This window comes from Diceros bicornis, chromosome 19 (genome assembly GCF_020826845.1).
Source record: "Diceros bicornis minor isolate mBicDic1 chromosome 19, mDicBic1.mat.cur, whole genome shotgun sequence".
NCBI classification, from domain to species: domain Eukaryota; kingdom Metazoa; phylum Chordata; class Mammalia; order Perissodactyla; family Rhinocerotidae; genus Diceros; species Diceros bicornis.
The window spans coordinates 46,898,389-46,914,030 of NC_080758.1; the positions used below are offsets into that span (position 1 = coordinate 46,898,389).

The 15,642-nt window shown below is 41.5% G+C and overlaps 1 protein-coding gene across 8 annotated transcripts in view; it reads right to left on the reverse strand.

Moving 5' to 3' along the window:
• The window catches only part of RALGAPA2 (Ral GTPase activating protein catalytic subunit alpha 2), a 334,286-nt gene that overhangs the window by 19,192 nt on the left and 299,452 nt on the right, over window positions 1-15,642 (reverse strand). For all 8 annotated transcript variants that reach the window (XM_058563323.1, XM_058563324.1, XM_058563325.1 and 5 more), the window contains one exon: window positions 6,333-6,454. In XM_058563323.1, coding sequence (XP_058419306.1) covers window positions 6,333-6,454 — 122 coding nt within the window. The remainder of the gene's footprint in view (window positions 1-6,332; window positions 6,455-15,642) is intronic.

The following is a 15,642-nucleotide window of genomic DNA, read 5'->3' on the forward strand; positions in this document are numbered from 1 at the left end:
GGGCAGCCAGTGGTGTATTCCAAGATGAGAGAGGAGAAATGGGAAGGATCATGCTCAGCATGGAAGACAGAAGGAAGACAGGCGGGAAGAGGCAGAGGGTTGCACAGGACGGAGCAGGGAGAAACCTGGACAGGCAGAGTGGGTGAGAATGACAGCAGAGCGAACATCTGCTGAAGGCTCCCTGTGCGCCAGGCACTGTTCTCATCTCTTTACACATATTAACTTATTGAATCCTTAAGAATACACTTTAAGGAAGTACTATTATTAGATACGTTTTACAGAATCAGACTCTGAGCTGCAGAGTGATGGGTAACTTGGCTGAGGCCACATGCATGAGCTTGGAAGACACTGGCTGTCTGGCTGCAGAACCCACTCTCTCCTGAGAGTACATTCTCCCTGTGAGGGGCCTCCAAGGCAGCTGGGGAGGCCGGCTCCAGGTGGAATGTTCTTGTTCCCTTGTTGAGCAAGGGAAGACAGGAAAAGAGTGGAATTTGAGAGATTGGAGTGGCCATATGTGAGGAGGAAGAGCAAGGGAAGGCAAGCTGGGGCTGTACTAAGTACCAAGGGAGGAAAGTGTGCCAGCCCTGGTAATGGGATATGAAGGGTCAAAGGTTTGCTGATGGGCACCAACATCTGCCTTTACTTCAGGGTTCGGCTGTGGTATATGGTTGCACAGGCTCTGGTCCCGGATCCTAGCTGTGTTCCTAGCCCCCAGAACATTAGAAGCCCTTCTAGGCCTCGGGATGACTTGCCTGAACCCCTAGAGCCTGACCTACCACGAGCATGTGGAGACCTGTGATGCACATCTGTTGACAAAATGAAGTCAGTGGGCTTCAATTCCCTCATCTGTTCCATCTGGTTGGTTAGAAGAGGGAATGAGAGGACTCCTTAAAGGATTTTGCAGCCACAACTACTAGGTAACCCCACAGACTATCACAATCACACCAGTGTGCTGGCCAATGAATTTATAAAGTGTCATCTTGATAGGAATAACCATAACCACAACATCATATATGAAGTTCTGTAATCTGAGCTTCTGCTGTCTATATTTCTGGTAATGTTAATGTCTTTCCCAAACTTCATTCTTATCTCATGAAGACTTTCTGAAGAACAACAATGAGGAAGGTACAGCTTTCTCGAACAGGCTGTTTGAGAGATGCTACATGGTTTGTGTAGATGGAAAAAGTCTCTTATAATTGGCTGGTTAGGAACTCTGTAACCTCTGTAACTGACAACCAATGTTTGGTGGCAGCTTACCAAGTAGGGGAAGTCAGTAACTATCTGAGCCTTGGATGATGTCACTAACACCTGCATTGACTCTACTTTGTGGAAGAAAAGAGAGTGTGGAACAAGTGGTGAGGGCTGAGTTGGCCCTGCTGTCACTTGCCCATGGCCTTTGCTTGTCCCTTCATGGCTTGGTCTTCAGCTGGCTCAAAATTGGTGTGAAGAGGTTAGACTTGATATCTCGTGAAGCCTCCTCTAGCTCTATATTCTATGAGGTTCTTTGCTGGTTTCGGCAAATTTATGAGGAAGGTTAATACATAAGAAATGATATCAATCAAAACCTTATTAAGAGCACTTTAACAAGGAGGGAGGAAGGGAAGGAGAGAGAGAGGAAACACTGAATGACTCTATAACACGATCACCTCAATGAATGGGGACAATCTTTCATCTTTTGGGGGTTAGAGTTAGAGTCTACCTCGTACTGTTTCTGGGGATCAACTTGATTGCTAACTGCCCAGTGAAATGGCCGTGTTGCGATCTGTGTGCAGAATGACAACCCTGCAACATCCTGGCACATGTAACCACTGTATATGGTTCAAGGTCTTAGCAAGTGAATGCTGGGTATAACTTTACTCCTCCAGGCAGAGGCTGGTGAGTCATAAAAGTACTTTGTGTAGCACTGACATATGCCAGATTCACTTTGGGACCAACGTGTTACGTGTCTGCAGTCTTATGAGGAGATTTTATTGGCACCAGAATGACCCAGTAACATCAGGCAGAGACTTCTGACAGTTTCTGTGAAGTTAATATAATGATTTTTTTGTAGAAAAAAATTACAAAAGTCTTTTTTATCAGGTAGGTGAGCAAGAGGGCACCTGTGCAATTCCTGAGCGTGAAAGAGGAAAGTTTGCAGTTTTGTACAATAGCAGCAGTGGCAGCAGTATCCTGAGACCGACTCAGACTAATCTGGTTTAAGCTCCAAATATGACCTACATTAAAAGTGGCAGAATCTCACGGAGCCTAGTGAGGAATTTTCTCCCAGTTGTTCTAAATCCTGGAGACTTTACAATCTAGCCTATCACGAAGGAAAAAGTGTTTCTGACCATATCTTGGAGAAATCAAATGTTGTGTTTATGTAGGGCTAACAAATAAACAAAGATCTGTGCTCCCTCTGCTGGCTCCCTACAGCAATATTAAAGTAGAAGGGAATCATAAACGGTGTTGGCATCTTCAGCAAACGCAGTCAATTCGAGAAGAACCCCTCATGTAACTTGGTTTTAGACATTCTTTGAGAAAAATCCATCTTTATCAACTTCTGACCAAGGTACTTGGAAATTCTTAAAATTAAATATCAAATTAGACATACTTATAGTCCTCAACTACCAAATTGCTAGCTGTGACTGTAATAGTGATTTGGAGATTCGTTTATCAACAGACACCAGTGGATTCCTCCAAGATTTTAAGGTCCAGATAACAATCTTTAAAGTAGTTCTGGAAAAAAAAATCTCAAGTCCAAGCTAGTTTCTTTTTTCTCCTTTTGTCTTATAAGAGCAGCTTTCAAAAAGTAAAGATTTATACTATTTATATCCTTTCGGATAATGTCAAACATTAGACTTGATTTTCCAGATCATTAGCATGCAGAAGAATGACCTCATGGTGAACAGATGCACTTGGCTGTGAGCTGCAGTGATTACATCAGTCCCTCCCAGCAGTCTAGGGTGCCCATTCCAGTTAACTCTTGAAAGGCCTCTCTGCCAGCCCCCCTTCCTCGGAAACGTTCTTGAAAACACAAACTTACTCCCTTACCCCGATGTGTGTGTGTGTGTGTGTGTGTGTGTGTGTTAAATATATATATATAAAATATAGGTTTATACGTACACACATATATATGTGTGTGTGTTAATTGCGGCCAATATTTTAACACTGGCTACTTATTGCTGGTAAATAAGTAAGGAATCAAAAGGAACATAAACTATAAGGCTAGGTAAAAAAGCAGCTCAAATACCTATTATACACCGGGCATCATCAATACAAGTAATGGGCGGAATAGATAGGAGGCAGGTGGTGTTTTAAAATAACATTTTCTGACTGGAAAAATAGGTTTTTTTTTTTTTTAAAACCTCTTTTAAAAAAGCTGAGCACCCATTATTAACCTAACACAAAAGACCCTACATCCTCATCTGGGGGTGACAGTGCATCCTGAATAGCAGCCCGTTTACTTGGCCAGTGTGCCCCTCTGTGGCTGCTGTGGGTGATGAGCAACAGCACTGGGGCAGGGAGAGTCTGAGGAAAGAGCATCTTTGGGCACAGGCCACTCCCACTTAGCACATCTCTTACTTATACCCAGGACTTAAAGGCTGACATGAGAGGCCTTCCCTCTAGAAATGAGGGCTGCTTGCTGCTACTGGTACAGCGTGGAATGCATACAGCGTTCAGGTTATTCTCCTTCTGCATTAACGACAAAGCCCCTTGTTGCGAGGATACAAAGAAAACCTGGGAGCCCCTGATTCCTCAGACTGTGCATATGCATGGGAGCAGGAGCCCAAGGCCTGCTTTGATGACACTGCTGGCCGAGAGGGTCTGTTGGGTCCTAAGTGCACTGTGGCAGCTTAAGCCGCTCAGGGTCAATTTTTCCAGTTGGCTTGTTGCTTGGAAGAGCAGACCTCACCTCAATTTCTTAGTTTAAGCTGGCTGGCTCATCTGGGTTTGATATACTTGTCCCAAGAAAGTAGAAAACACCATGAATAAATGAAAAATGTTTTCATCTCTAAAAGTGGTAACAGACAGGGACAGAGATTCCTCGAAAGCAAAACGACTATGTAAATGAGAAGAGGATGTGGTTCTGAAAATGTCTCTGTATGTGGTACAGAGATGCTCTGCCCTCACTGCACTGCCCCCAAACTTTGGTTCAAATCAAGTTCATTTCTAGTTCCTTCCTAATCATTGTTGTGGGCAGATATGCAAAGTGTTAAAAGAGAACATTATGCCCAGAGTTAAAATCGCATTCATGGATTGATGTGATATGTGTATAAAAAAATTTTATCATTCAACACCGAATACCTTAACCCTGAACATTATGAAATGTAATACTGATGTTAATAATTTGAAAAGAGGAAGGACCAGCATTTGTCTTGATACCCCATCTTTGGTTTCATGTTCCTTTTACACAGGTTCCAATGCTCACTCGTACGAACTGTCAGAACCTTTATCTGTTAAGTGACTTTGGCAAACGCGATCTTCCTGGAGAAGCCTGTCAGCAATCCTCTCAAAATAGCAGGTCTTAAAAAATCCCAATTACTCCTTGGAGTGTCACTTAAGATGTTACCTACACACTGACTCATTTGAATTGGTTTAAATAATTTTGAACTTTTGGAAAACATCAAATTAATTTATATGGAGGCTAAAATATACATAGAAAATAAAGTTCACCAATATTTCTCTCAATAACGTCTTAATCATGAGCCTTAAGAATGTAACAGTTAAGGAATGTAAATATTTAGTTATTTTTTAATTTCTTTTAATTTAAGAAACAAAAAGCTTTCTCAAGAGTTAAAAAAAAAACCAAAACCCTGCACTGAAAAATTAAGTTTCAATATCTCATGATGATAGGAAAAAGCTGAATGAGATCTTTAAAAAATTAGCTTTGCTACAGATCTTTCTTTCACCTAAAAATTAGAAATGATTTTAAACCTCTAGCCAGCCTGGGTATGAAATCTTCATTTCCCTTGAAACTGATTCTTTTTTTTTTGGTTTTAGATAGAATGTTGGCAGAGTGTACAAAAGAATTCAACTCACAGCTGTTCTACTTTTTTAATGTAAGAAACATTAATCAAAGCTTTAAGTTATAAGCTTTTCTCATGTTGTTTAGTATTCCAGTTCAACAAAGATCAATAGAGGCCATCCCTGTGTTTCTTGACGCCTCACCAGGAAGCAGAGGCGTGATTATGTAAATCACGCGGCTCTACCTCGGCCAGCTTGCTTATCTCCCAGGCCTTCTGCCTGCTGCTCCTGGCTCCCTGTGCAAGAGCAAGCCTCTCCCTCTTATCTCCCAACAAAGCTCCGAGAGGCAAGGATTGAAGCCAGCGATGTTAAACAATGATGCATGGCTGATTTTATTTGTAAGTGATTTATTTCACTGAATTTAATTTTTTTCACTTTGTGTGTAAGATATTTGTTAACAAGTCAGAATAGGAGAAGTAAGGCAGTGTTTAGAGACAATTCACACAGGTTAGAAATCTATTAAGCTCTCTAATAGTTATGTCTACACCAGTGGAAAAAGAAGGAAGCCCCTCATTGAGAATTTCAACATGCATTGACTAAATATCCCATTTACTCTCTGAAAGGCAATTAATCTGTAATTACACACAGAAATTTACAAGTAATTCTATACTTTGGAAAAAAACCACAGTAATCATATAATCAGTTTAAGCGGCAGTACAAATTTTTTTTTCAAATTGGAAATATAGAAAGAGTAAAAACAAGGATATTCATGGAAATTTTTGAAATTTCCATTGGCCGAATAAATGAAAATGATTGTAAGCTAGTTTCTAAACAGTTTCCACACCAGGTGCTGCTCCGGTCCGAGGCTTGTCCATGTGACACCGACCACTCCAGAGAGAAAGCGCACACGCTGCACCGCTGTAATGATGGACCAGGGGACACTGTCCTTCCATTTCTCCTGCATTAATCCCTGACCCGAGTATCTCGGCAGCATAATCCCCATTTAGCATTAGTAGCAACGGCTTCGACTGTGAGGAACTCTTTTTTGATAAGTAAGCACTGATTCGGGCATCGCTTTTAAACAACATATTCCCAGCTCAGCAAGAAGCCCACACTCCTGAATGAACTGGAGCACATTACTGAGGAAAAGTTCATTAACCTTGCTAGATTTGGAGGTTAACAGGATAGCTGAAGAAAAGAACTGAGTGAACAGCTCGGATACAAAACAAATTAAAATGAATGTCATCATTCCTTTTGATATTCATTAGTTGATTCAGAGGGAGAATGCTCTTCTTAAATTTGCAAGCATTTATCTGTGAAAAACAGGTGTACATCTGCTGCTCGAGTGCGTCTTACGCGCGTGAGGGAAGAATAATGTAGACACTCACCCGTTCCACTGAGGGAGGAGCTGGGAGAGGGAGAGAAGACTTGGGCTGCAAAATCCTCAAATGTCATTACTTCACGGTGGTTCTGAATTATTGCTTCAAGATACAGAGCTCGCTCTTCGTAGCTGCAGTAACCAGTTAAGGAAAGAAGCGCATGTGTAGAATGACACTCGTAACAACGACATAGTTCACTTGTTTAAACAGTTATGCAACTTTTACATTTGTGTGGGAAAAAAGTACCTTGCAAGTCCATTAACATCCTGCCAAAGAATTAAATATTAGTCATAATTAATGATAAAATTCTGATTTTGAGACTTAAATTTCTCTTTGACTTCAACTGCATCCAACACTAGCATCACTAAAAACCATGTACACCAATAGTTACAGAATCACATCAAGATCATTAAGGTTGATGCAACAAACAAAAACGGATGCCCTGATTTTGACAGCACCTCTTTCCACTGACAACTGTGGGGCGTTATCTTCCCTTCCTAGTTCAGAAGATAAAATGTTCTTCTCAGTCTCCTGATAAAATGAATTGATACTTCAAGAAAGAATTGGTGATAGGATGCTGCACACACTTTTAAAAAAATAAGACAATGCACGTCCCTGGGAAGAGGGAAGGCCAGGAAGGTATGCTCTGAAGGGGCACCAGAGCCTCAAGCCAAGATAGGCTATGAACACTAGAAAATAAGAACTAATAACTGGGAGAATCTAGCAGAGAGTGTACACTGCAATAAAAAAAGACTATTGCCTTTTAATTAAAACTGCAGTCTGGAACACACGCATTCAAATGTGTAATCAAAAACCAGTCACCAATAAAACTTACAAGCGTAACACACTGAAGCAACTTTCCAGCTGTCTTAATAGGACCCCTGCGTGTGGCAGCCTTTCACAGGGCAGAAAGCAAATCTTCCCCTTTTGTGTGTGGCTTCTGTTTCCTCGGAAGGTGAATCATGCACTTCCAATAACAGGATAACGTCAGAACAATTCGACAGTGGATAGAGGCACTGCACTTACGACTTTATGAATTAACACTTGGGGAAGTCGGCATGACGTCTCATTTTCCCCTTCCTCATGATCAGTGCAAAAGTTAAAAATCATGCTAATTCTCCAGGAATATAGGGAATGTGGATCACCATCACTTTATTATTTGCAGCTCCAGAAGAGTAAAAGTAATTCTAGCATTTCTCACTATATTTTAAAACTATTTTTTCAAAATAGCCTCCTTAAAAATATAAGTTGGTGAAAATTATGTCCTTCCAATTAGCTTTCAATAAGCATGTGTTTTAAAATAGGAAAATATTTTTCTATTTTCTTCTGCCAAAGTATGTACACGGATTTCTCAATGCAGGCTCTTCTTCCTCCTCTAATTATATTCAGAGAGGGATATTCCACCATGAGGAAACCAGGGGCATTCTATAGGGCTGTGCTGTCCAATACGGTAGCCATGAGCTACATGTGCCTATCTAAATTTAAATTAACTACAATAAAAAAACAGAAATTCAGTTCTTCTGTCCCACTAGCTATATTTCAAGGACCCAACAGCCACATGTGGTTGGGGTTACCGCCCTGGACTGCACAGATATAGAACATGCCCATCGTGTGGAAAGAGCTACTGGGCAGCGCTATTCCAGAATTCTCTTTAGGCTTGCTCTGTGCAACTTTAAAAAGGGAAAACGAGTTGGAAGATTTCAAAAGTGGCCCCTCTGATGATTTATAATCTTTTATAGAGATGGTCACAACAGCCTAAGGCCTGGACAGCGTGAGCCTGAGCTGGTTTCTCAACTGCGGGCTGAACTCCTGGTGACTTGCCTTAACGAATAGGCTGCCAAACTTCCTCAGCGAGAGGCGTTCGCTCAGGCCCAATTCTAGAGGGACCCACACTAATGCCATTCACGTCTCATTATGAACACGCTTATTCTGCACAGCACTTGGCTGTCGCCACGGCTCGGCCCTCCGTGCATGGCCCCAGCAAGCCGCTGGTCCGGAGAACAGCAGGACGTTAGGCCTGAGTGGCCGTCTGGTGAACAGGCACTCTGACACTAAGCTGGCACGTGCTGGCCCAGCAGGGGCCGAGCGAGGCGTGACAAATTACTCAAAGAGCTGAGCTAAACTTATGGCTGACAACCACCTGAGCCTTTGGACAGCCGTGGCCCGCTGTCAACGCTCAATTCATGGCTCCCCCTTTCAGTCCACAGTCTGCTTGTGGGCCTGGGTGAGAGCAGGCGCGTCCCTCTAAAGACCTGTCATGCTCTGCCTAGAATCGTCCTGCTGTTTCCTGAAAGGCCCCACTGCGTCCAACATATCCACATACAGTGCTCGGGACAATGGTGAACAAAATAGAAATACGAATGCATTTTGCTAAATATGCTATGGAAGCCACGTATCTGGAAGAGTGGCTGCTATGTTAATCAAGTCACAGTCAAACCTACAAAGGGATGCGTGAATAATACCATGTAAATTGGCCCCTGACAGCAACCGGTCATCCTCATCATGGATGACACTATCTGATTGTCATAAGCTTGTCCTTGTCAAGGCTGAGAGATCTGGGCTCCTAAGACCAAGTCCAGCATTAGAGTTAAAGGGAGGTAATATCAAGTTTTGAGATTCTCTGATTCAATGAATATTTATGATCTGACTCCTAAATTAAGGCACTATGGGAGACAGAGAACACGAAAAGGTGCTTCTAGAACTGGGTACTAGAGGAGGAAATTTACTTCATAGAAGGCTCCCAATCTCGCCATTCACGCCCCCAACTGCCACACAGAGTACACACTCCATACCCTCAGCCTGGTCCTACGCTGCAGCAGGAGCATCAATGGCGATAAACTGGGTGTTGTCGTTTAGACAAACATCATTAGGGACTGGGTGAGACCAGGAGATCATCAAATGCATTTTCACTTGTGGCCCAAGCCAGGGGATGTAAACACCACAACAAAGAGAAAACAAACATCACCCCAACTCTGGCAGCATTTAGAAACAGCCAAGGAGCTCATGGGTGCCAAAAACCAATTCCTTTAGTAGCTTTAAAAAAACGTAGCTCTGGGATCTTAACTGAATTTATTAGTAGAACTGCTGGCAAGGGCAATTCGGAGCAGTATCATGTGACATTTTCTTACCTAACATCCTTAGGGCTTCAATGCCGCTTGCTTTCTATAAAAAAGGCATTTATAATTTAGACATCAAAACACTTAGAAAGTTCTTCTCCTCACACGTGAGACATGCTACCACATGAACTGAATGCTGAAATGATGTCAGGCAGTGGATGGTCAGGGGCCTTTGACTGAAAGCACATGGCTGAAGAGGCACCTGGTCACAAATCCAACACCCGTTTCAGTACTAGCCATTGTCCTCTTGTTCTCTTAGAAAGTCCACCAACAAATGTGAAAACTAAATTCTTTTCTGAATTACTATCTCATTAAAACCACACACAGTAAAGTACTTTTTTAAAGAGCAATTTTCCCCTTGATTACTCAATTCAGAGAACATTCAAATTACTAACTAGAAACCCGTCTTGGTTTCTGGATATTTTTGAGTTTCTTTAGTGACCCACTCTGTCTATTTTCACATAAGAATTTTATCAATTATCAATATTCTTCTACTTGAATAAAGAGGCTGTATGTCTTCATTGGCTACATTTTATCAAAAACTTCAAGAGAACTTTCCAAGACCATCAAGGCACACTCTGCTGGGTTGCAAGAGCCTGAGACTCCAAACCCAACCCCCCAACTTGATTCTGATTAGTGTTTTAATTTTTAGAAATGGCAGCAGCAGCATGACAGTTAGGAAGGAACTTGCTTCTTGGAGGAAGATGGGCCTAGGTTTGAATTCTAGCCCTCTCTCCCACCAGCTGGGGGACTTGGGGCAAGCTGTTCCAACCTCGCAGCCCCGGTTGTCTTATGTGTAAAGCAAGATGCTGACATCTGCTCTCAGGGCTGCCAGGAGGATTAAATGGAATCATATGATGAAACATCAACACAGGTTCCAGCACACAAGAGAAGCACGATAAATGCGGACTGCCTGCTCCCCCCACCCCCTTCACGTGGGCTTATGGGTTCGTCTTCCAGAAAGAACATAGTGGATAAGCTCGGGGGAACCTGTGTCAGGCTTTAAGACAAGCAAGCCTCCTTTAGGCTAGATCCTCATGAGCTGGGGCAAGTCCTATGGTCTCCATGTCACTGATCAGCGAATGGAAGCTCACAGGGTTCCAGTGATTTTCTAGAGTCACAGTTACTCAGCGGTGCAATTGGGACTAGCACCCAGGTCTTCTAACCTTTACTGCTTTCAGCTAGTATCTTGAATTCTAGAATACATGAGATTAAGTTCAAGATCTTGTGCAAGGTTGGAAGCTAAACTCCAAATGAGGATAAAGCAACTGACTTAAATATGTATGGGCATAAAAATCAACCTGCAATTTAAACTTGAGTACATAGGTTTTAGCTGCACCAAAACCACACACCACGCTGACTTCATAAATTCATAAAAATACCAATGACTTCATCTTAATTTCTTTTTACTTATTTGGGCTATGTGTTTTTTGACTGCCATTTAGTACTTTCAACCTTCTATCTTACAACAACTTCTAACTTGGACTAACTCCATTTTTTTAATCAAGGAAAAAAGAGATCTGTTTTGAAAGAGTCTATGTTGCAGATTGTATTTTTTTCAACCCTTGAGTCCCTTCTTGCCTGGACCTTCTCTAAATTTCCCAAGAGTGGACACCATACTCAGACCAACAAAGTGGCCTTGGAGGAGGCTGCCCCCTGAGTCAGCATGAGTGTGTCCTGTAGCGGTTTATGCAGCCCCTTATTGCTGACACAAGCTAGCCCAGAGCTAGCCATTCTTCTGACTCTGTAGACTCTACTTTCCACAGCAGTGACGTGCAAAGGAGGGAAGCTACACTTCAGCACTACCTGGGAAACTAAAGCCAACCCCATGCCCCTCTCATAAGTGTTGGCACTCCCAGGTTTTGCTGCCATTGGTTGTTCTATCTCTCGAGTGTATTAGGGTGGAGAAAAAAGAACCTCTGGCTATAGTTACCATGTATGACCATCTCATCTTACAGATCCTTGTATCAGTTTCCTGTGGCTGCCGTAAACGATCACAAACTGGGTGGCTTAAAATGACGGGAATTTATTCCCTCACAGTTCTGGGAGGCCAGAAGTTCAAAATCAAGGTGTCAGCAGGGCCTTGCTCCCTTCAGAGGCTCTAGGGGAGAGTCTCTTCTTGCCTTTTCCAGTTCCAGTTGGCTGTTTACATTCTGGGCTTGTGGCTGCATCACTCCTACTCCTGCCTCCTTGGTTATACTGCCTCCTCCTCTTCTCTGTGTATCTCTTATAAGGACACTTACTATTGGATTTAGGGCCCACCTGGATAATCCAGGATGATCTCTTCATCTCAAGATCCTTAACTTACCTTTGCAGAGACCCTTATTCAAATAAGTTAACATTCACAAGTTCTGGGACTAGGATTGGACATACCTTTTTTGGGGCCACCATTTAGCACACTACACTCCTAGAGGACACTGTATGAGCCAGGGTCATCCTTACGTTACTCATACTACCCAGCTTACACGTGCTTTACACAATATTCATTGAATGGATAAATGACTGCCTAGGATTTTTGCCCATTGCTCTGGGCTATGATACTACTAGATATATTCTAGGCAAAGGCAGCTTGTAAGGAGAGGTTAGAGAGTTTTCAATTTGAAGTAAAATTCTGCATAGATAAAAAAAATCAGTGATAAAAACTTCTAGAGCAAAGTATAGGGCAAATTCACAAAAACCTTGGGATGTAAAATGATTTATTAAATAAGAAACAAAAAACATGAACCATAAAGAAGGAGACTGGTACATCTGCGCACATTCAAATTAACAACTACAGTTCACCATAATACCATAAAGATGGTAAAGCTACAAGGCACAAAGTGGGAGAAGTTATCTGCAACACATAGCTGACAAAGGGTTAGTGTCTAGAATATATAAAGAACCCCTATAAATCAATAAAAAACCAAACAAATAATATACTAGAAAAATGGGCAAAAGACATATGCATTTCCAGAAGATAAACTATGAATGGACAATAGATGCTCAACATCATTAATAATCAGGGATTATTAGAGCGACAATGAAATACCATTTTATATATACCAGATTGGCAAAACAAGAAATCTAATAATGCCAAATGTCAGAGAGGACTTGGGGACTAGGATTTCTCTGAGCCTGCTAGTGGGAGGTAACTGGCCCAACTTCTTGGGAAGGCAATTTGACATTATCCAGGAAAAGGCAGATGTGCATACTCCATGGGCCAGCAATTCCACATGTAAGAATGTTTACAATATTCTATAGACAACAGCAAAAAGAAAAAAGTGAGTTAAATGATTTTTAACTTCTATTGACAAATACAGTTACACAGTGGAATACTACACAGCAGTGAAAATGAGCTACAGGTATGTGTATTAGTAGATGAAACTAAATCTTCAACGAAAAAAAAAGTTACTGAAGAACATGTACACTGAAATTCTATTTACATAAATTTTAAAAACAAGCAAAGTGAAAACACATTGGTGAGGGATACACACATATGCAGTGAAACTATAACCAGGATTACCTCTGGGAGGAGGTGGTACATGGGAGGGTCTCAAATATATTGGTTGTGATGCATGGCAGGGGTCAGTACAGGGTCATGTTTTATTATTCTTTAGAATTTATGTAAATGTCGTATGTTTTCTAGTATGTAGAAAATATTCCATAATAAAAATAAGCAATCTGCTGAGAATGGAATACAGCACTAATCAAATGGATCTTTTCTTACTCTTTGGAAGAACAGAATGAGCTTCTTCAAACCAAAGGTGGATATAAAGGGTGTAAGTTTGGTTGTTAGAGATAATGATGATAGAAATGTCCATTTGATTCAGCCACAGAGAAAGCAGAAAAGAGGCAGTACTATTTTTAGGCCCTTATTTCCAGAAATAGACCAAAATATTAGAGCTCAAAATTTTCAGAAAGTCGTGGAGAACTCTGACAGATGAGAATGTGTCAAACATGGACACAAATGCCATTCATGGGGAGGGGGGCAGGGCAGAGGGCAGGTACTGCTCCAGCAAAAATAGGTTTACAAAAATACTTTTGCTAGAATTACCATGCACTAAGAATGACAAAATGGGCTGAACTAGAGAATGGACAAAATGCTACACATATATATAGGACTATGTGTATGATTTCTATATATTATCCTACTCTGCTCAGAAAACTTGATCTCAAGTGACTTAGCCATTTTCAAAAAGCAAGTGCACCTTCACTCAAGTGTTCATCCATTCAAGACATGTGCTGAGTGCCCATCTGTGCTTAATGATGGGCATGCACCTGGGAAACGAGACAGATGCTGCCTCTGCCCTCGTTAAGGCTGCATTCTAGCAGGGACAAGTCCACAGAATAAGGCGAACTGTCCTTACATTAGTGCCAGGTAGGAAGGAGGGGACAAGAAGGGCAGGGAAGTCTCTGAAGAGGTGGCAGGGAAGGGGTTAACCAAGGGGGGTGGGGGTAGGCAGTAGTAAGAGCATTTCAAGCACAGAGACACAAGAGCTGGAAGGAGCTTGGGCTGTTTCAGGAGGTGAAAGGAGCCTGGAACCTCAGGGTGGCAAGAGAGGGCAGGAGGTGTAGGTGAAAGACTGGCTGGGGCTGGTTCATGGGATGTCTGAAGGGTCCCAGGCAAGGCAGCAATATGATATCACTTAGCTTTGTAGATCCTTAGAAGGTCTGCCACCACCAAGGAGAGTCTAGAGTGCTCTCGAGCTTTGAAGAGGTCAATGCTGACTTACATCTATATGTTCAATCAATGGGCTTGTATAAATGTCTCAATATTTTATACTTTTTCTTTACCTATTTCCAGAAGCGAATGACATATATATTTTGGGCAAGTGGAAAAGGTAAGAAGGTTACCTGCAGATTTGAAATGACCAGAACCTCTGAGAGTGGTCTTGACAGAGAAAGAGTCCAGTTGGGTGACACACCTGACTTGGAGGGAGGAGGAAATGAAACAGAGGCAGGGGTGGAAGCAGCCCTCCCTAGGTGAAGTAGAGAACAAAGTGTTATAGACAAGAGGGTGGGCACATTCCTCATGCAAGTATAGACACTGGGCTCACAGAAATCTGGTGAAAATGGGATTACTTAAGACAGCTATGGACTGAGGAATGCTCCCTGAATCAAACGTTTAAAATACAGCCATAGATATATTTTAAACCTAGTAAAAAGATGAGTCAACAGTGGCAGAAAGTCTGAGCTCAGGGAAAGAATGGCTAAGAATATTTTACAAAAATAGGAAATTAATGAGCTAATTTCTTCTGTTGGTCCCACTACCAGTCGTTTTGGTAATACAGGATGCAGAGGATGATGATAACATATTTTCACTTCCTGGGCAATGTTTTGAACAGTGATCAAAGGACAAAGCTTTAAAATGCTTACCGGCCTTAGATATGACACCAAGAGTACAAGCAACCAATGAAAAAATAGGAAAATTAGACTGCATCAAAATAAAAAATTTTTGTGCTTCAAAAGACTCTATCAAGAAAGTGAAGAGACAATCCACAGAATGAGGGAAAATATTTGCAAATCATTTATCTGATAAGAGTCTCATATCCAGAAAATATAAAGAACTTTTATAACTCAATAATAAAAAGACAACCCAATTGAAAAATGGGCAAATGATTTGAATAGACATTTCTCCAAAGAAGATATACACATGATCAACAAACACATGAAAAGATGCTCAATATCATCAGTCCTTAGGGAAACGGAAATCAAAACCACAATGAGATACCACTTCACACCTACCAGGATGGTTATAATCAAAAGGACAAGGATGAACAACCACAAGTGTTGGTGAGGATGTGGAGAAATTGGAATTCTCAAACCCTGCTGGTGGGAACGTAAAATGGTGCAGCTGCTATGGAAAACAGTTTGACAGTTCCTCAAAAAGTTAAACATATGATCCAGTAAATCTATTCCTAGGTATATACCCAAGAGAACTGAAAATGTATGTTCACACAAACACTTGTACACAAATGTTTATAGCAGCATTATTCATAATAGCCAAAAAGTGGAAACAACCCAAATGTCCATAAACGGACGGATAAACAAAATGTGGCTTATCCATATGATGGAATATTATTCAGCCATACAAAGGAATGAAACACTGAACATGTTACAACATGCATGAACCTTGCAAACACTATGCTAAGTTAAAAAAGCCAGACACAAAAGGCCACATATTGTATGACTCCACTAATATAAATGTCCAGAATAAGACAACC